The sequence below is a fragment of the Doryrhamphus excisus genome, linkage group LG17 (assembly GCF_037039965.1).
Source record: "Doryrhamphus excisus strain RoL-2023G ecotype Guam linkage group LG17, RoL_Dexc_Guam_v1.1, whole genome shotgun sequence".
NCBI lineage: Eukaryota > Metazoa > Chordata > Actinopteri > Syngnathiformes > Syngnathidae > Doryrhamphus > Doryrhamphus excisus.
In genome coordinates this window covers 466675-487612 of record NC_136373.1, presented here as the reverse complement: position 1 = coordinate 487612, position 20938 = coordinate 466675, and the positions used below count along the sequence as shown (strand labels likewise).

Here is a 20938-nt window from a genome sequence, read left to right as displayed (position 1 = left end):
AACAAAGTAGTACAAATAGCAGCTCACGTTAAGTATTAAAAAACTGGGGGATTTCTAATAGTTACATTATTGTAATAAAATCATATTTACTGTAATATAATGATGAATTTCTATGTATTTGAACGTGTTTTAAAAGAGAAATGACATTGAGTTTGTAATTTGGATGACATGTTTTATGACTATTGTCCTGTTTTAGGTATTTTCATTTGTATATTTTATGAAGGAAAGGTGCATTGTGGCAAATGTTTAATAATAATCCTTCCTGGATGTTCCCAAATAGGCTTTTTACTCACAAACTTTTACAATTTAAAAGCAGTATCATAAATAAATTCATCTTATTTTGAGCTGACACAAATATACAAAAACATGTTAGTGTGAGAGGTCTCACTCGCTCACATTTCGTATCTGCTGAACGTTTCTTGGCGAGTTTAAGAGCTAATATGCTAATAATAATAAAAAATAGTCATGTACAAATATGCTTGCTGACTGTATTGTTTTAAATAATGGCCCATACTTCACAAATTGATATCCTATTACATAAAATGTGACGTAATTATCGTTGGCGTTGCACATTGGATCGTTGACCACAAAGAGATGCTGAAAATGCTGTGATTGGTCAATGCTGTTCCTGGTGGGAGGGGGTTTTGTTCTTCTGTTCCTGAGACTAAAAGCTGCCACAAACGTAATGGTGGTACCTCGTGTATGGTTTTGTAACCGTACCGAGATGAAGCTTTCCAGGGTCAGCTGGGAAACTGCAGAGTTGCCATGGTGACAGATGTCGACGTGATGAATCCAAGCGATTATGTGCGCCCTATGAATCAGAAATGTGTACATCAGTCAGAGCTGCTGTTTCTTTCCGATGCGGACTTTGACATATTCCCTTCACTCTGAGTCGGTTGTTGATTGTTGAAGGAGTGCAACCTCTCCTCCGCTGCTCTTTTGATACGTTATCTTTGTTGATGTCTGGAACTAGCTAGGAATGGTGTGGACATGGTGTGGACATGGTGTGGACATGGTGTGGACATGGTGTGGACATGGTGTGGACATGGTGTGGACATGGTGTGGACATGGTGTGGACATGGTGTGGACATGGTGTGGACATGGTGTGGACATGGTGTGGACATGGTGTAGCCGGCTGTGTCTCGGCGCTGTGACCCAGGTTGAACCTGTGTTTTTCTAAAACTGGCTCTCTGTGAACGGCTGTGATCCCCCTGTTGTTGGATGTAGGATTGTTGCACGGGATTCGAACGCGAGGAGACGTCTCATTCAGGAAAAAAAAAGTCTTACAATAATAAATAAATGAATGAATCAATATCAATCAATATATGCAATATATGTCTGTTTTCCTCTTCCTTTACCTCCAGACAGGCAGGAAGACGGTTGCCAGATTATTGCATCTTTGTCCACCTTTTTCTTGGAATTAGACTCACTGTATCCCGATGCATCCCGGTAAGCCAGTGGTTCCCAAAGTTCCCAAACAAGTTAATTTGCAGTTCAAAAAATACACTGGCAAGTTTACCAAGCCACCAAGAATAAACAACAACCAAAGTTTTTCCTTCTATTGTCCACGGAACCGCCCGGCTGCCTGCTGCAACACGTCTACGCACAAAGTAGACCACAATGACCACTAAGACCACAATGACCACTAAGACCACAATGACCACTAAGTCCACAATGACCACTAAGACCACAATGACCACTAAGTCCACAATGACCACTAAGACCACTAAGTCCACAAAGCAGCTCATTTTTGGAGATGAATCGTGTTCTGCGTCACAGGAAGGGAAATCCCAGAGGATTCATGACGTACGTTGCGTGTACCACAAGTGGTCAAAACACTGCTATGATGGTGGGGGTTGGGGGTGGGGGGCAGGAATGTAAGATAAAATGCGGAAGTAGGCACAGCCGCGGGAGAATGCGCTGCAGGAAATCCGCTGTTTCGACTCTGAAATCAGGAAAAAGCCGAAGAAAGAAATATATTTTCTGACTTTTTTTCTGTAAAGAGGATTATTTTATTTTCATTTATTTTATAAACAGTGTTATGATATTTTTCCTGAGTTCTTTTTGTCTGTGAAGAACCCAGAGGGGGTCATTTGATCTCGACATGGGTTACTAATATTTACTGTAAAACTGCAAAACGTCCCAGACATCAAGTAGCCATCCAAGGACACCCTGAGAAGGAACTTAGACTTGAGTCTGAGGAAGACAGGAGGAAGGCGGTCGGGGGTTGGGAGGTTAAGACAGAAGGAAAACTGGGACAAGACGAAAAAACAAACAGCCCAGGGCAAGTATCCCATTTGTGGATGTCCACTTCCCCACCAAACCTTGGGTCACTTCCTTTAGGGTGACATCACAACGTCTGCTGTCTCTCTTTTTTCCTGATAAAACCAGTTTCTACTTCCGGATCGGATTCGGGATCCAACACATATGATTGTATGTTAAAAGCGGACATCAATTCCTATTCAGGTAGCAGCACAAACCGGAACTCTTTCTATGCGCTGGCGGTGGGACCGACCACCCGACCACCCGACCACCCGACCACCCAACCACCCGACCACCCAACCACTGGTTGTGGGTGATATACATTAAAACAGACGTAATCCAATGAAATACAGCTGAATAGGTGCAGATTCTGGAAGAACTACAAAGCTCTGTGTGCCGGTTATTGTGCGTAGCTGCTCTATAGGAGTCCACAACTCAATACAAAGGGCCGAAAAATGAGCATAATGGGTGGAACTGGCGTGTAAGTGCGTGTCAATCAAGTGAAAAAGCTATTCTTCCTGTAAACAGCGTCTGTGTTTGGCAGAGTGAAACAGCTGTGGCTATTTTTATATATCCACTCTTTGTTTTTATTTCTCTCCCGCTTCCAGTCCTCCGGCCACCTCCCGCCGACCCGCCACTGCCTTATGGATACGCCGCTGGGCGTTGACCAAACGCTAGGCTTGTTTTTTCACGATGTGATGATTGAAGGCTACTTTAATGTGAACACGCGGAGTCAGGTTGCATTCCTCGTTGATTGACGCGTCGAGACCCAACGTGACACCAACAGCCTTCTGCCTTCTGTGTTCTTCCTACAGACTCGTACTCGGCGGCAGGCAGTGAAGGCAGCATCTCTACCTCTGTGGCGTCCCTGCCCCCGCAGGCTTCAGGCAGCTCAGCCCCCGGCTCCCCCGGCTCCAAGCACTCTGTGAGCACCCTGAAGAAATGGCTCACGAACCCGGTTCGCAAGCTTAGCGCCGGGGCCACGGCCAAAGGGCAACGTCAAATACGCAAACTTGAAGGAAAACCTGAACTTCTTCCATCCCACAGCCACAGCCAGGATCCGGGCAGCCCCCCAAGGCCCGGGGACCCTCTCACCATTCTTCCTGTCACACACACACAACTGGTGAGCGGTGCAAATGTCATTGGGGGTCACATGAGCGGGCTTAGCCTGTTGTGGTTCAATGCGTACTTGAAGGCAACCATCTTGGAAGTAAACTGGAGTTCTGGTATTCCCGCGTGGTTATCTTTTTTCTAATTTGGTCTCGCTCTCAGGGCACAAAATGTCTGCTGTCTCTACCGTGCACTCTTCCAGAAACTCCCCTTCGGAGAACGGCTTTCCGGTCTTTGCTAATTTGAACGCCGGAAGAGAACTTGCCTTCTTGGATGGCATTTTATTGGGCAAATGTGTTTTTCTGGGCCTGCAAACTAGCTACCAAGCTCTGAGCAGTAGCCGCCATTTCTTGTGTTGACGGTTGTTAGCATAATTAGCATGCTTGGTGGAAAAGTGACGGCCGATGTTGTAGACCTTTAACAGTTTCTTGACAAATAAGACATACAGCCTTAGAGCGGACTTTGGTGAAAAAGTATTTTGTTGTCCAATCGTTGAAATCAAACACTCGGCACTCACTGTCCACTTTTCCTGGGCCCACTCATTGCTGCAGATGGTCGGAACCATGGCAGGGTGATAAGAGTGACTAGCCAAGATCACTCAGTGTGTCACTGCGTGTCATGCGCCATCTGGTGGAAAGACCAGGAATTACAGGGAAATCAATATCGCAATTTTACTTCATTTCAGCAATTCCTTACCGATCTTTGGCGGGACGCATGAAACAGACCAACGGGCCGGATTCTTTGCCTGCTTCAGACTGACCTGCTGTGATGGTGCAAATCCCATATGGATGTACGCTCATGATCAAAATGTTAAGAACCGTTTAAAAATGGCCAGATTTACATTTGGTACTTTTGGATCTTATGGAGGTTCTTTTCTAAGTAGCTCTTCAAAATACAAAAAGAAGACATTTTAGTTGGAGAAAACATTTCTTGAGAAAAATAACCCAAAAAAACACAAAGTAGGCACAGGAGGATGTTTGCAGGAAAGGACACGGAGGAAGCAATGGCGCTGTTTGGTATCACACTGTACATGATGATGATGATGATGATGATGATGATAATGATGATGATGCCGTGATTGCGTGAGACAAGGAGTATGAAAAGTGGGTCATTTCGATGAGTTTTTGGGTGAGGCTTGGGAGACTGATGATGTAATAATGCTAATTAGATGAGTGAATATTCATCACAAACTTTGGGTCATTTCTCATTTCCAGTATGCATTTATCTATGACCATTTTCAAGCTACAACCTTTTGAAATAGTCACACCAAAATGTAATATTTTCTTTAAAAATGAAATAATAAAGTGGGTCTGAATCCATACTATATGCTATATATACATATAGACATATAGACATAGAGACATAGAGACATATAGACATATAGACATATAGACATATAGACATATAGACATATAGACATATAGACATATAGACATATAGACATATAGACATAGAGACATATAGACATATAGACATAGAGACATATAGACATATAGACATATAGACATATAGACATATAGACATATAGACATAGAGACATATAGACATATAGACATAGAGACATATAGACATATAGACATATAGACATATAGACATAGAGACATATAGACATATAGACATAGAGACATAGAGACATAGAGACATAGAGACATATAGACATATAGACATATAGACATATAGACATAGAGACATATAGACATATAGACATAGAGACATAGAGACATAGAGACATAGAGACATATAGACATATAGACATATAGACATATAGACATATAGACATATAGACATATAGACATAGAGACATATAGACATAGAGACATATAGACATATAGACATATAGACATATAGACATAGAGACATAGAGACATAGAGACATATAGACATATAGACATAGAGACATATAGACATATAGACATATAGACATATAGACATATAGACATATAGACATATAGACATAGAGACATAGAGACATAGAGACATAGAGACATAGAGACATATAGACATATAGACATATAGACATAGAGACATAGAGACATATAGACATAGAGACATATAGACATATAGACATAGAGACATAGAGACATAGAGACATATAGACATATAGACATAGAGACATAGAGACATATAGACATAGAGACATAGAGACATAGAGACATAACTCCCATGTGACTTTGTGTATTTGTGTGTGCACCAGGAGTGGAAAGACGGCCTGGCGAGCCCCGAGGATCTGTCCCCAGCGACACTCCAGTCCCCCGGTTACATAACCCACTCACTGATTGGCTGCACGTCGCTGCTTCACACGCAGGTCTGTCACCACAAATACTACGATATCAAATATCAAATATCAAGTGTTCCATATAGACCACCAAACGGGACTCAATGAAACAAATGAATACATCTTTCAATCGTTTACTAAATGTCATTTTGGGCACTCCTGGGCAGATCCCTGGCGGACCAGGAAGGGCAATGTTAGGATGCAACCTGTGTCATGTGACTCACATCGAGCATGGCAAACGCATGTAATCAACGATGAGCTGACGCTGCAGGCTAAAGAATAATACTTTCATCTCTCCACCAAACACTTGGAGCCTCTGGCTCGGGTTTCACTTTGCCGCTTAGGTTTCCCTTTGCTGCTTAGGTTTCACTTTGCCGCTTAGGTTTCACTTTGCCGCTTAGATTTCCCTTTGCCGCTTAGGTTTCCCTTTGCCGCTTAGGTTTCACTTTGCCGCTTAGGTTTCCCTTTGCCGCTTAGGTTTCACTTTGCCACTTAGGTTTCCCTTTGCCGCTTAGGTTTCACTTTGCCGTTTAGGTTTCACTTTGCCGCTTAGGTTTCACTTTGCCACTTAGGTTTCCCTTTGCCGCTTAGGTTTCACTTTGCCGTTTAGGTTTCACTTTGCCGCTTAGGTTTCACTTTGCCGCTTAGGTTTCACTTTGCCGCTTAGGTTTCACTTTGCCGCTTAGGTTTCACTTTGCCGCTTAGGTTTCCCTTTGCCGCTTAGGTTTCCCTTTGCCGCTTAGGTTTCCCTTTGCCGCTTAGGTTTCCCTTTGCCGCTTAGGTTTCCCTTTGCCGCTTAGGTTTCCCTTTGCCGCTTAGGTTTCCCTTTGCCGCTTAGGTTTCCCTTTGCCGCTTAGGTTTCCCTTTGCCGCTTAGGTTTCCCTTTGCCGCTTAGGTTTCCCTTTGCCGCTTAGGTTTCCCTTTGCCGCTTAGGTTTCCCTTTGCCGCTTAGGTTTCCCTTTGCCGCTTAGGTTTCCCTTTGCCGCTTAGGTTTCCCTTTGCCGCTTAGGTTTCCCTTTGCCGCTTAGGTTTCACTTTGCCGTTTAGGTTTCCCTTTGCCGCTTAGGTTTCCCTTTGCAGAGGAACAAAGTAGCAGCAAACAGCTGATAAAAACCATCTGAGCTTTGGGCAGAAAAAGGTCATTTGTGTCTGGGTAAAACATCCCAAGCCTCTAATAAGATTACACCAGGAGGCTGAGGTCAGCGCTTCCGTGTTTGGAGCGCCAATCTTCCAAGAGAAAGGCCAAGAGAGGTGGAGGTAGATTGAATTATTGCTTCAGCCATTTCACAGCTCTCTTTTTCTGTCCTTTAGTGACCCTCCATGCAGTCCTGGAAGGAGGATTTCTTCCTCATTTCTACGCATCTTTGTCTCAATAACTTAGTACCACTCAGCAGGTGCATTATGCTGTTGAGACACGAGCGTCAAAAAGACAATATCGGAATAGTTTTCCCTGAGAAACGGGGTTCAAATTCTTCTTGGCCTACATCAAAAACACAGCAACACCAATTACGGCTGCTTTGGTCTTTGGTCTTTTCAAAAGAGAACAAACGTTATTGTCTGATATCCTCAATATCGTCTTTGGGGATTCATTTTTCCAGATGTTTTCCAGACATGAAGAGAGCATGTTAAACATGGAGTCCCACAGTGGGTGTGTGCTACAAAGGTAACACAAGACAAAGAAACACAAAAAAAAACACTTAGCCACTACAAATAGAATTTAATATGCATAAAAAACACAACATCCACAACACGGAAACATGGAAACACGGAAACACGGAAACACAGAAACACGGAAACACAGAAACACAGAAACACGGAAACAGGGAAACGCTTTCAGGTGAAAATGCAAATGATCTTATCATGTCAGGCTCTCATCCACATGGAAACGTTCTGGGTGACCAGAAGTGAGGTTTGACAACAACCCAAAAGAATATGGGAATATTTGGACTTACATGACGAGGGTTGGGAATGGTTTGAATTTGAGTGATTCCGGTTCCAATTCCTTGTTTCGATTTTTGATTCCCATCTTTTCAAAGGTAGGGTCATAAAAAGTTAGCATGGTTTAAATGAGGGCGCTAACCAAAGTTCTTGGATGAAATGTCTTAATGTTATAATATTACTTTATTTCTTCTTCTATGGTTTGGTGTGTCACATGGTTCCGTCAAAAAAACAAAACAAAAAAACATCTCCTTGGCATTCCCAAAGTTTGCTTCATGGAATTGCAGGGAGACACTTCCTTGTAGTCTTTGTATAGAGTTCATGGCTTAAAAGAAAACACACCAGAGGGACAGGGGGGTGATTATGGGGGTGAGTCTTCCCTTGGACTTTTCCACGGAACATCTGGATGTGATCAGGGAGCCCGATGAGGAACTTGTCAACCAAGGCACAGCTTGGCGCTCTTAGTGGGGCAAAACAAGCCAGGGGGAGTTGAGGGCTTCAGGGAGTCTTCTCCTTCTCCTGCCATGCTGCTCTCTTTACGTGACAGCTCCCACAAAAAAAGCTTAAGCTTAAGCTTAATGATCCCCAAAAAGTGCACTTCCCCTTTAAGTCCTCAGCGAAGGACACTGAGGTAGAAAATGCATCAGCGCCCGCCCAGGTATTTATAATAGTTGTGATGCATCACATTAGGATGGAATTGTCAGATGGTAAACAAGAAAATAACATTTATGCGGCCATAAATCAGCAATGGAGGCTGCTGATGTCTGCTGTAATCGTTGGCTCCCAAGTCAAAACTCAATCAAGACGGACTCTTCATTTGTCAGCTTCTGGAGCTGCACAAGCAACATTTCACGCTTATCTCCTCATCGCTTTCCCTCTAGCTATCTGGGGCTCGTGTCCGCCGAGCTATGGCAATCTCAGTCTGGTTCTTATCCTTCAATTCCTCGTGTCTTCACCGTCTTTCACCTTAGCAACCTACCTGGTCATCCTGATCATACCTGCTGCTCCTGATCGCTACACCGGCTCATTTTGCACCTCAATTTCTCATAACTTCCTCTGACTGCCTTCCTGTGGCTACCCTCAGGACGCTCAGGACGCTCAGGACGCTCTGGACGCTCAGGACGCTCTGGACGCTCAGTCCACCTCTTTCCTGATGGATGACACCTCCAGCCAGTGGTCTTCAGTGGCTGACACTGAGGAGGAGCGGAGAAGCGCCTTGGAGAAGAGCTTGTAAGTTTGTGTTTTTCAGGTGTAGAGCTCCTCAAAGAGCTTTACATCAGACATATGACTGCATTGGAAGTCATGCACGCGTCCTTCCTTTGTCTCTCCTCAGATACGTACTGAAGGAGCTTATCGAGACGGAGAAGCACTATGTAGCAGACCTGGGCCTCATCGTGGAGGTAAGGTTGGCTCATCTGGCGGGAAAAAGCTCTAAATCCATATCCTCGTAAGATGCGCATTTTCCTCCAGTCTCCTGTCTCCAGTTTGACGAGGATTTTAGGAATTATCAGCTTGCAAACGTGTCAAAGCAACGCATCATCTGGCGCTTGAAATACCTGCAAATATTCCAGTTCATCCAGAGGTTCCCGTCTTCTCAAAGGAAAACCATGTTTGCATAGTTTGCAACTGCAGTATAAATGTTGGCTTCAGAGTAAATTTGATGGGGGAAAGTGAAAACATATTTCTATGTTATTGCTGTCAAAAATAGTCCACTTTTTCTAGACCACTTTTCTTCTCTTCACACTTCACACTTTTCATCTTTTTATTATTATTATTATTATATTTGTATTCTGCCATGTCTTTCTCCTACATGTTCCAAACTATTTAAAATGACTATTCCACACAAATATGTTCCACTTATTTGCAAAAGCTGTACCGAACTTTGTCCACTTTCTAAAATGTCCACATTTCCCAAATTTCTGGATTTTCTTTTTAGAATTTCCTGGTGGTGGAAATCACTCACTTATTGCCTTGGCTCTCAAATATTTTCCGACATCCGCCCCCCCCCCCATCCCAGGGGACAGAAATATTTGTACCCCCCCCCCAGATTTCATAATACGTATTTACGTATACTGTCAGCTAAAACCAGGGAAATGCAACAACATGGAGATCTGTGAAGCATACAAGTGTATCCAAACTGCATGTTGAGTACAATAAATGTGTACATGTTGGCACGTACCCCCCCCCCTCCCCGACTAGCACTGCCTCATAATAAGACGTTGTAAGATGTAATAAGATGTCTTCTGACAACCCAAGTAGGAGATCAAGTGCAAGCTTTAAACAACCTTGTGCAGGCTCAGCGGCACTCAAGTTACTGGAAAATAGTCAGGCTGTGCTTCATTTTATGGTATTGTTCCTAGTAAATAATAGCGATAACTGTAATTGTGTTTCAGGGCTACATGACCAATATGAACTCTAAAGGTATACCAGAGGACATGAAGGGAAAAGACAAGATTGTTTTTGGGAACATTCACCAAATATTTCACTGGCATAAAGAGTAAGTCCTCCACCGTGAGAAGACAATAGTGGACTCCTACTTTCCTCCTTTCTTTGTGTTACGTGACGGACAAAGGAAGAATGCGCCAAATGAATCCGTGGCTGTGTTTCCTGTCTAGCTATTTCCTGGGAGAGCTGGAGAAGTGCTTGGCAGAGCCGGAGAGACTGAGTCAGCTCTTTATCAAACACGTGAGTCTTGCTGGGTGTACACAAACACACACATGCTCATCCGGTCTGGATGGCCTCCTTGCGTCGCGGTGGAAGTAAATACACTAAACATGCGGCGTCTCTTGATGCTATCCTGTGCTGCCTTGCATCCCTCATCGAGTTTGGGTCAGACACAACAACGGGGACTACTACAGTGGATGCCCGCACGTTTGGGAGTTTTATCCCCAACAACACCCACAATGTTGATGAAATGTTTTGCACCGTCAAATACGCCCGTGGTCGTACCCAAAAGAAGCTGAAGGGCGTCATTACGGAAGGAGGAAGGAAATAGGATTTGCTTGTCTTTTTCTCCCATTCCTGCTCATCTCATTATAGTTCTATGAAGAACACGATAATAACAGTATGCCTGTAAATATGATATTCAATAACTGGCAGCGTGACGCCGGAGGCCATATTGGCTCCCAACGTGTTCTTATTCAGCAGCGGAGCAGCTCAGCAGTTTCCAAGTGACGATGCTTGTTGCTAGGTGCCGCCTCATGTTGATGGGCGCTGAAAGGTTCTGGTTACACACAAGGCCACCTGGGTGGATTATACATGACGTGGTCCATCGGACATGGTCCATCGGACATGGTCCATCGGACATGGTCCATCGGACGCTCAGGGTGGCGCCGCCTCCCGAGGCCAATTAGTCACAGAAGAGTGGCCGCTAAGAAGACTAAATGAAGGTTTCTCACAAGTCTGTGTGTTTCTTTGTTGGGCAGGAGCGGCGTCTGAATATGTATGTGGTCTACTGTCAGAACAAGCCCAAGTCCGAGCACATTGTCTCAGAGTACATTGAAACCTACTTTGAGGTGAGTTTGTTCTACTCTTTTAACAGCAGATTTGGTGTCAAATGTGGCGATTCACAAGACGACCAACTCACAAGACAATGATGGTCCAGGGGAATCAAACCAGACACATTTTTAAGGGGGACCTATTTTGCGTTTTCCACTTTTCTGACTTATAAATGTAGTTAGAATGTTGGATTCTGGTGGTTAACCATGACAAAGTTTCAGATAATGACATTTACGCATTTGGAAGTGATCCCTGAAAGACGTTTGGGATGGCCGGATACTCGTTATAGACAAGTATTCCTTACAGATGATGCATTTTTGCTGGATATGTATGAAACTATAAACTATACCTGGTTGTCACCCGGCTAGAATATAACGGGAACAGGACACAAATCTTGAATTGAATGTTGCTGCTGCGATTACATCAGCTGCCATGAGTCGCATTGTTTGCCTCTTAGGAGTTGCGGGAGCAGCTGGGTCACAGGCTGCAACTCAATGACCTGCTCATCAAACCTGTCCAGAGGATCATGAAGTACCAGCTGCTGCTCAAGGTGAAGAGCAGGTCACACACACGCACACGCACACACACACACACACACACACACACACACTCAATGGTCACAACATTACTCCTACTAAATCAAATATGATCCATTATGACAGTTGGATCTTCAGTTAATGTGATTCCAAGATATCTTTGAATTTGTTAGGGTCCAAAATCTAAAACTAATTTAAGATGTTCTTGAATTGTGGTCCTGCACAGTGGTCGAGTGGGTAGCATGTTGGCCCCATAGTCAAGAGATTGAGATCTGGTCCACATGTCTTTACATCTGCTTTGGCGACCATGCTGTGTTTATTTGAACAGGACTTCCTGAAGTATTCCACCAAAGCTGGGATGGAAACAGAAGAGTTGGAGGTCGGTAATCTATTAGGTTAGGTTCAGTTACAGTCTTGTTTTGGTTTAGACCTGGTCTGTATTGGCTTTCAACAGTTTTTGTTTGTTTTTTTACCAGAAAGCAGTAGAAGTGATGTGCTTTGTGCCAAAACGTTGCAACGACATGATGAATGTGGGTCGACTCCAAGGCTTTGAGGTACGTGTCAAGAATTTGGACGTCAAGAAAATAAGGTTTTGTGCCAGCAATTTGGTGAAAAGCACTTCCACTTATTGTTGGTTACCAGGGGAAGATCACAGCCCAGGGGAAGCTGCTCCAGCAGGACACCTTCACCGTCACTGAGCAGGACTCCGGCTTCCTGTCTCGAGCTAAGGAAAGAAGGGTCTTCCTGTTTGAGCAGCTGGTCATCTTCAGTGAGCCCACGGACAAAAAGAAGGGCTTCTCGCTTCCTGGGTACATCTTTAAAAACAGCATAAAGGTATGTGCATTAAAACAGACAATCCTACCACAAAATCCTAAGAAACACAACTGAATAGGTGCAGATTCTGGAAGAACTGGAAAGCTTTGTGCGCTGGTTATTGTGTGTAGCTGCTCTATAGGAGTCCACGACTCAATACAAAGGGCTGAAAAATGAGCATAATAGTTCCCCTTTAAGCATTCCTCAAATTTGCACTGAGCGTACACAAATAAAGCGAGTCAACGTGTCTTCTCAAACGTGATCCCTTCCAGGTGAGCTGCTTGGGGGTGGAGTTCAACGCGGACGGGGACGATGCGCGCTTTGTCTTGACGTCCCGCAATCCAGACGGAAGCACGGTGCGCTTCCAGCTGCTGGCCTCCACGCTGGAGACGTGCAGGGCCTGGGTCAACGATGTGGGTCAGATCTTGGAAACGCAGCGCAACTTCCTGAATGGTGAGTCTGGAATGTCATCCGTTCATTCATTCATCCGTCTGCAATTATGTTTCATCTCTGCTGTTATTGATTTTTTTTTTCAGTCACTGCCGAGATTGAAAACATGTCACATATTTAATACATATATTTATTCAATCTCTAGTCAGAATAAATCGACATTGTTGCTTGAAATTACTTGAAAATTGGAATGTGGGAGGAAACCGGATTACCTGGATCTGAAAAAGAACAAAATGTGTCTTTCAGCCTTACAGTCACCTATCGAGTATCAAAGGAGAGAAAGCAAGTCCAATAGCTTGGGTCGCTCCATGCGGCCCCCCCCGTCCACCGGTGGCGCCCTGAGGCCCCACTCGTCTGCTTCAATGGACCGCCACAGGCAACCCTCCCTCCATTCTCATAACACCTCCCTGCCCGCCCTGTACCTGCCCAGCCAAGGCCCGGCCCCGGGTCCCAGTGAGACCTCCATGCTGCAGGATGTAGGATTACATAACTCGTGTGACGATACGCTCACAATGTTCTGACCTGAATGCCCTTTTCAACACAATGTTTGGCGTTTGCAGCCCACTCTGGTGCAGCTCTGTCCTGCTGACACACTTTCTCCGTCCCATGTTCAGCTGACCTTGTCGGAACCGCAGACCTGTCCTGCTGTTTCCAATGGTCTCCACACGCCCTCCATGCAGACTCCAAAGGTAGTGCTGATGCTTGCTCATGCACAATATATCAATCATAACTGTTCTCCAACATCAAACCAACGTACCTCTAGCTGAGGCTCCATAACGAGATACAATAACGATAACTGGTGTACGCGTACCCCTCCAGGGGTACATCAATTGTCATGGGCTTACATGAATAAAACCAGCAAACTGCTATCAGTGAGTGCTTAGCTAGCTTTTTCCAAGAATGGTACATTCAGGTGCATCAGGTAACTCCTCGAGCACAAGTTCCTGTGGCGCACCCCACTCAATAGTCACTATGTCCAGCGCACCACTGTGCACAGCCAATTGGGTAGACTGGGCTGCGCCAAGATGGCCGTGGCGGCAAACCATTTTCAGCTTGGTGCAGTGACAATTTTGTGACAATACAGCTGTCTCTGACCCGGTCTATTCTCGGCGCAGGCGAAGCGCAGCCTGTGCTGTGGTAAACAGCCAAAATGCCATTCTGGCTCCTCCCTTGTAGAGAGGGTAAGAAGCTCTCTCATCTGGGAAGAACTCCAAATAGAGGCGCTGCTGCGCCGTATTGAGAGGAGCCATATGAGGTGCTGGACCAGAACGCTGACCGGACTCCTCCCTGGAGAGGAGTTCAGGGCACTTGGACTGGTTGGAGGCCTAAGCACATGTTGGAGAGATCATATCTGGCCTGTGAATGGGAGGAGCTGGACAAAGTAGTTGGAAGAGGAAAGTCTGAGCTTCTCTGTTTGGGCTGCTGCCGCTAACCTTGGGGCCTTTTGGTCGCTAACCTTGGGTCCTTTTGGTCGCTAACCTTGGGTCCTTTTGGTCGCTAACCTTGGGTCCTTTTGGTCGCTAACCTTGGGTCCTTTTGGTCGCTAACCTTGGGTCCTTTTGGTCGCTAACCTTGGGTCCTTTTGGTCGCTAACCTTGGGTCCTTTTGGTCGCTAACCTTGGGTCCTTTTGGTCGCTAACCTTGGGTCCTTTTGGTCGCTAACCTTGGGTCCTTTTGGTCTCTAACCTTGGGTCCTTTTGGTCGCTAACCTTGGGTCCTTTTGGTCGCTAACCTTGGGTCCTTTTGGTCGCTAACCTTGGGTCCTTTTGGGCGCCCTGGTTGTTTTATTAATTTCAAAACCTTGAACTTGAATTAGTTTCTTGAATCTAAATTTGTAATTGCGTTATAAAAACAAAGTATGGATGTCAGCCGCTAGCCTGTGGGAGCATCCTGTTGCGGACGTCGCTTCACCCCAAGACGTGTAGCGTTGTGTGCGGGGCTCTGGTGCGACGGGGCAGCAGTTGTTGTTTTCCTCGGCGTTCTCAATTGACTCAAGCTGCAAAGGCTTAGTACATAACAAACAGGAAGCAGGCTCAGCCAGACGAGGAAGTCAGTAGGAGATGCTTATCGAGAGCAGATAATTGTTTCCTGTACGCGTCCTGCAGTGAATAGGAGGAACTTGGGCCTCTAAGCATTTGCATAACATATTACGTTTTGACACAACTATTGATATTTTTGCAAGCAGGAAAAGGCTGTTTAGGTTTTTGAATACATGCTGAAATCTTTTCCGTTGGTTTGAAAATGTTCCCACCACCCCACAGAGAGCAGACGATGGCTGCCGCAGGGGTCAGTCGTCAGATTTTGGAAACCAGGCTCCGTTTTCCACTCCCTCAGCCGGACGACGCCCAAGCAACCTGGCCCAGCTTGCTGAAGATGACCTATGACCTCCGATGGTTGGATAGCATGAAGACCAGGACAAATGAAGACATACCAAGACCCGGTTCAGCCATCTGAAGGAACCTATGAAGGAAGTAAACGCAGCACCTGTAAAATGACTTGATTGTTTTCTACTGCGGCCGTCCTCCAAGATGGCCCCCAAAGAAAGCTTTCTGTGTTTGTATGAGTGGAGATTCCACCATCAAATATCCATTCCTAATTGGGGCGGTCCCGCCGTGTGCATTTCCATGACTGTGCAGCAAGTCGGGGCTTTTTGCGTGCATGAGCTCCTCCTGTACTCGTACAGTATGATTCCTCCGACAACTGCTGGCGCCCTTAAAACCTACCGTGACTCAAGAGGATGTGAAGGGCTTACATCTTCATCTTCATCACCACGGGGACAAGATTTAGGTTTCATTTTGCTTTTAGCTGGACTTGCACAACCTCCAGGTCATGGGTCATGTGGACCGATGCAACCTGGGGGGGGGGCACAGAGCGTCGGACACTGCTGCTGTATATTGTAGCTGTTCACCGTGAACCTATCTAGAATCTCTTTAGGGTTTTCTTTTTTTCAATTTGGGATTCTGGACTTCTATCCTGTTTCAAACAGACTCATATGTTACTGTCATGTCCGACAATTAAAAACTTGTAATCACTTTGCTCTCCATTTTATTATGAAGATGATGTTGAGTTTATTAGTCAATGGTCCAAGTTAGGGATGGGCAAACTACGGCCTGGGGGCCACATGCGGCCCACCAAGCGTTTGAATCTGGCCCGCCAGTTGTTTTCTAAGTATTTCAACTTTTAACATACAAACTGGCAACGTGACTTAGTTAGTAAAAAAAAACTACAAAACTGTAAAATTTAATGACATAGTTTGATGTGGTCTGATGTTTAAAGTGCTCCTGAAAAAAGGGACATACAGCTGATAGTATAACACTTTTACAGATAAAAATGATAAACATAAAATTGTGTGTGTGTTAAACATATGTCGCCCCCCATCCAAAAAAAACCCTGCTCTAGGTTGTTCTGTTCAATCTAAAAGTAAACCTTTTAGCGCCCTCTACAGGCTCCTAGTGAGCATGAACAAATGAGGGCTGACAAAATCAGTTCCTGATTGTGGCCACCAGGGGTCGACACAGTGCTTCCACTCCACACATCCTGTTGGCTGACAAGAAGGTGCTTCAGGCCAGTAGTTAGCAATAAGACGACACGCACTTATTAAATGTTTGGTTTTTTTTTTAATGAAAGCCCTTTTGAATATTTGTGGCGGGTGAATGAAGACCTACGGTAAATAATGCGACTTTATTGTGGTGTAATAAATGTACACTTTGCTGGGGAGGTTTTACACACAAATTCTACTCTGCCAACCAAATCTGGACAAATATAAACTACTTAGCGTAAGTAGGGCTGGACGACATAGCGATATTTTTTAATAACATTTTTTTTAAATACTGATATTTATTTTAAGCACAATATTAAAAACAAGCATATGGTTCATATCTGATGCAGAGGTGTCATGTTTCAAGATGGCGCCGCCCAAGCGCAAGCTAGTTATGACTGCTACGTGTCCCTTGCTGCATTTTTAGTCTTTAATAGTGCTTTATTTATTACTTTGTTTGGTTACTTATGAAACTGGTTTTAAATTCTAAATGTTTGTGAGTTTAAAAGCCATTAGGAACATCGGAAAGTTTTATTATTAAAGATTTTCCTCAATGTGCCTTTCTTTCATGAAATGTACAAATGAAAATAGCTAAAATAGGGCAATAGTCATAAAACATTTCATCCAAATTGAAAATTTACCGCCTTTTTCTTTCACCTCATATTTGCTCCCGAATGCTGGTACTATGTGGGAATGCGTAAAGGTAAGATTTGATGACTTTGAGTGCTAATGTGCATCATTGTGGTAGTTCCATGCTAAATGGCTAACGCTAGCAAAACACTGGACTTCATCCACGGTCGTCACATTGACAGCCCGTCAATAGCAGCTGGAAGTCCAATTTAGCTGGCAGTTCAATGCCAACATCATCAGAGATGTAAAAATGTGAAAAGCACTGGTTAGTTGGGCCCTCTTATGCCAAGGTAGCACTGGCTATGACAATAAAAACAATAACTGCACTGCTCCAGGCTCTGGCAGGCCATGGAATCTGTGATAAATCAAACACAGATTTATAACAATATTAGTGGGAGATTTAACAAGAATATTTCAACAAAATGAGTTATTAGAGTGTTTCATAGAAGTAGAAGTGTTAATATACTATATAACCATATATATAGTAAAAATTAAAAATGCTGACTGCATGTATCAGTATTGGTATTGGTAGCCAATTTCACATAATTTATAGCATAACCTTTTGAGAGCCATTTTCCAAAGTTTGTGTTTTGTTTTGCTGGACAAGAAACCAAAGCAACAGTTTTTATCTTTTCTTTCTTTTAATGGAAAAATCCCATTTTGCTCTGCTATAGGACTCTACAAGAACACACCCAATGGTCTGCCGCCCCCCCCTCAAAGAAGCGTCCCACGGTCTAAACACCAGGAGCGGGAACCCCTGGATGAGCCGACATCTGGTAGGCCAGCCTCCCTGAATAAAGCCCCGTTTTGGGCCGTAAAGCCGAGCCTATCGTAACACAACTGTGACATACAACAGCGGACTCCCGGGGGTTGGGCGTAGGGGGGGTTTGAGGGGTATTAACTTTCACAAGGGTGTAAAATCAAAGGGAATTTCTGTCACCACTGAAGGGGTCTCAGCAACAGGGGTCCCATTCACAGCAAATTCCTGGCCGGTGCCCTCTGTGGCATCTGTTGACTCAATCTTCTCCACGGAGAGAAAGAAAACAGCCATCGAAAGGCCGCATGACTGTGAACTTGATTGCAGAGGCGCAACAAAAAGCCCCATCAATGGGCCCGCTATTTACTCGGAGGTGCGACGGCCTTTGAACATCTCAGCATGTTGGTCTTCCTTCACGCCGGCGGCACAAAGGCCCGCCGTTTGTATATTGCAAACGATCATTTAAATACAATGTTACGTTTTCTGATGAGCTCGGGCGTTTAAAGGACATGAAAGCCATTGTCATCGCTATTCATATTCACATTATTCAATTAGCTGTCAGGATGCAGAAAGTCACATTAAGGAAGTGTGCATTGTTTCAACACGGAGATGGTTTATTCAAATGTACATGCGGCCATTAACCCGATTACATAGTTCACATCATTTACACATAAATCATCACTGGGTGACGGGAGATGATTGTCGAGTTTCACAAGAGTGAAGCGGACGATTAACATCAGCTCAGAATTGCCATTTTCTTGTATGGCTACCTTTAATTGCACTAAGGCATAATAATATATAACAAACACATTTTGGAATTGTGAAGGCATCAAATCAGATCTTAAGCACACATTTAGTCCTTGGAGATGTTTGAAGACGAAGAGGAGCCGGCATGCTTATCCCGCAGTGCAAAAGTCAAAGTTTTTGTTGATCATTTAGGAAAGCTGCACGGCCGCCATTACTCCCTCTTGATGCTGGCGAGCAGAGGGTCTGTGACCTGCGAGGGCTGCCCAGACCGGCTCTTCCTGGTCTGGTGGGTCTTGACGTGTTTGGAGAGGTGGTCGCTCCTCATGAACCTCTTCCCGCACTGCTGGCAGCCGAAACGCTTCTCTCCGGTGTGCGTGCGCAGGTGCCGCTGCAGCTCATCCGAGCGCGTGAAGCTCTTGCCACAGAAGAGCCAGTTACAGACGAAGGGCCTCTCGCCGGCGTGCCAGCGCAGGTGGGCCTTCAGGTGGGAGGTCTTCTTGTACACCTTGCCGCACTCTGGAATATGGCAGATGTGCAGTCTCTTCTTGCCCAGCTCCAAGCCTCCGCCGTTAGATTGGCAGTTGGGGCACTTGCAGCGTCTGCAGCGCCGCGTGGAGCTGAGCAGGCCTTTGGGGGTCCCCTGCAGGAGGGCCGCTATCTGAGGCTGGTGCCCCAACACCAGCTGTCTGCCCAGGGCGAAGGGGTGCTGCGAGGGGGGTGCGTTGCTTTGAGGAAGGCTCCACCACTGCTGCGCTTCCTCCCCGTGGCCGCCGGGCAAGTGGTGCCTGGCCGAGGAGTTCTGGAGGAAGCTGGAGAAGTTTGGCCCCACGCTGTTGTGCTGAGGGTAGTAGGGGGCGTTGCTCTGCGGCTGCGAGGACAACACTTTGACCGGGGAGAGATCAAACGAGTACGACGGGGCGGGCTCAGCCGGCGGGGTGAGGGGCAGCTCGTGGTGGTGATGGTGGGGGTGATGATGGTGGTGGTGGTGACCCAGGCCAGACTGCACGTGTCCGTGAGGGAACTGCACCTTGGGCACGGTGAAGGTCATTTGGTGGGTGCTGAGGGCCGTGCTGGGCGCCATGTCGTTGCTCCACAGCTGAAACATCCCCGACGTGGAACTGACCGTGCCCTCGTAGGGGAACTGGGAGCCCTCGGTGCCCATGGTGCCGCCCACCTGCCAGGCCTGGCTGCAGGTGGTGGCCAGGAAGGACAGGGCGTTGGGGGGGCCCTCTGGAGAGGAGCTGGGGGTGCGGTCCTGTGTGGGGACAAAGTTTGATCCCGAGATGTTTAAATCAGCTACAAGGTTGGCTTTGGATCAATCGATTTGTGGGGAGCATCAATAAAGCCAATTAATTAGGCCAATTAGGATCAGGCCAATATCCCCTTGTGGGGTTTTAATCGCTGTATTACATAAAATACATACAATTACAGTACATGCTCTGGTGCATACCAAAAAAATTTAAAAATCTTGTTTGAGATGTTGTTTCGTTTTTTTCAAGTTTTCAGAAATATATGAATTTCTGCAATACTAATAATAATGGTGATGATTCAACTTGGTGTGATATAACTATACACTCGAACAAAACAATTCTATAAATGTCAAAAAGTTTTGAAAAAGTATTTTCCACTGACTGAGTTCCACACACTATGACTTCAAAATATGAAATTGCATCTAAAACCAAATAACACCACAAACCTGCAAAAAGGTGTGCAAAAAGTTGTCCGTCCTTTGTATCGTCAGCGCAGCCATCTGTCCACGCGCTGCTCCCCACGCACGAACAACACAAAAGTCCACTCGTGGGTGGAAGCGTGGAAAAGTACACCAAGTCTCTCCTCAATCACTGGGACGATCCCTCCTCGGTGACTTCGTCCTCATTTGCTCCACACGCGTGTTTTATTTCGTCCGTGGAAGCGTGGAAGTGTTGAAGCATCGGCGAGCAGGTGAAGAAGTGAAGAGAGAGGATGAGGAGCTATGAATCCCGATATCAATCCCTGCGATCATCTCCTGAGGAACCTGGGCTGCATCTCGTCTTTATAGAAGCTAAAGATCTGCTCCACGGGGTCTCTCTTATGATGCAGGAGAGTCAATGGGGGAGGAAGGGGGAGGAGGAAGGGGGGGGGTCGTTAGATGAAGGGGTGGGCTGCTCATAATCTCACTCAATTTCAACTAAAAATTGACCCCAGGATTTACCCCCCCCCCCCCCCCCTTTTTTTTATTGTTCTAAACCAGCAAACACACCCAGGACCCAAAACTTGCTTAGTCTGGAAAAAACGAAAAAAGAGCAGCTCAGTCAAAAAATATTTTTAACTTCTTTCAACTCCAACGTGGGAATTTTTATTTAGATCACAACAACATCTGACACAGCTTAAATTTACAGTCAGAG

General features: G+C 45.4%; 2 protein-coding genes across 7 annotated transcripts in view; one reads left to right on the top strand and one right to left on the bottom strand.

The window, feature by feature from the left end:
- The window catches only part of arhgef25a (Rho guanine nucleotide exchange factor (GEF) 25a), a 31733-nt gene extending 15555 nt beyond the window's left edge, over positions 1–16178 (top strand). Inside the window, exons 2-17 of one of the 6 annotated variants that reach the window (XM_078797969.1) lie at positions 3078–3187; positions 3310–3385; positions 5567–5677; positions 8670–8815; positions 8919–8985; positions 9979–10082; positions 10201–10270; positions 11011–11100; positions 11541–11633; positions 11948–11998; positions 12096–12173; positions 12262–12453; positions 12705–12885; positions 13129–13358; positions 13443–13571; positions 15144–16175. In XM_078797969.1, coding sequence (XP_078654095.1) covers positions 3078–3187; positions 3310–3385; positions 5567–5677; positions 8670–8815; positions 8919–8985; positions 9979–10082; positions 10201–10270; positions 11011–11100; positions 11541–11633; positions 11948–11998; positions 12096–12173; positions 12262–12453; positions 12705–12885; positions 13129–13358; positions 13443–13571; positions 15144–15266 — 1851 coding nt within the window. In that variant the 3' untranslated portion in view covers positions 15267–16175. Of the gene's footprint in view, positions 1–3077; positions 3386–5566; positions 5679–8669; positions 8816–8918; positions 8986–9978; positions 10083–10200; positions 10271–11010; positions 11101–11540; positions 11634–11947; positions 11999–12095; positions 12174–12261; positions 12454–12704; positions 12886–13128; positions 13359–13442; positions 13572–15143 lie in introns of all 6 variants that reach the window. The other 5 variants (XM_078797967.1, XM_078797965.1, XM_078797964.1 and 2 more) reach the window with 5 other exon arrangements.
- Positions 16179–17719: 1541 nt separating this feature from the next.
- Positions 17720–20397, bottom strand: sp5l (Sp5 transcription factor-like). The gene is made up of 2 exons (XM_058084798.2): positions 20251–20397; positions 17720–19809 (listed from the first exon to the last, which is right to left on the bottom strand). Exons 1-2 carry the CDS (start codon positions 20302–20304, stop codon positions 18766–18768), a joined length of 1098 nt encoding a protein of 365 aa, XP_057940781.2. The 5' UTR covers positions 20305–20397; the 3' UTR covers positions 17720–18765.
- Positions 20398–20938: the final 541 nt, after the last annotated feature.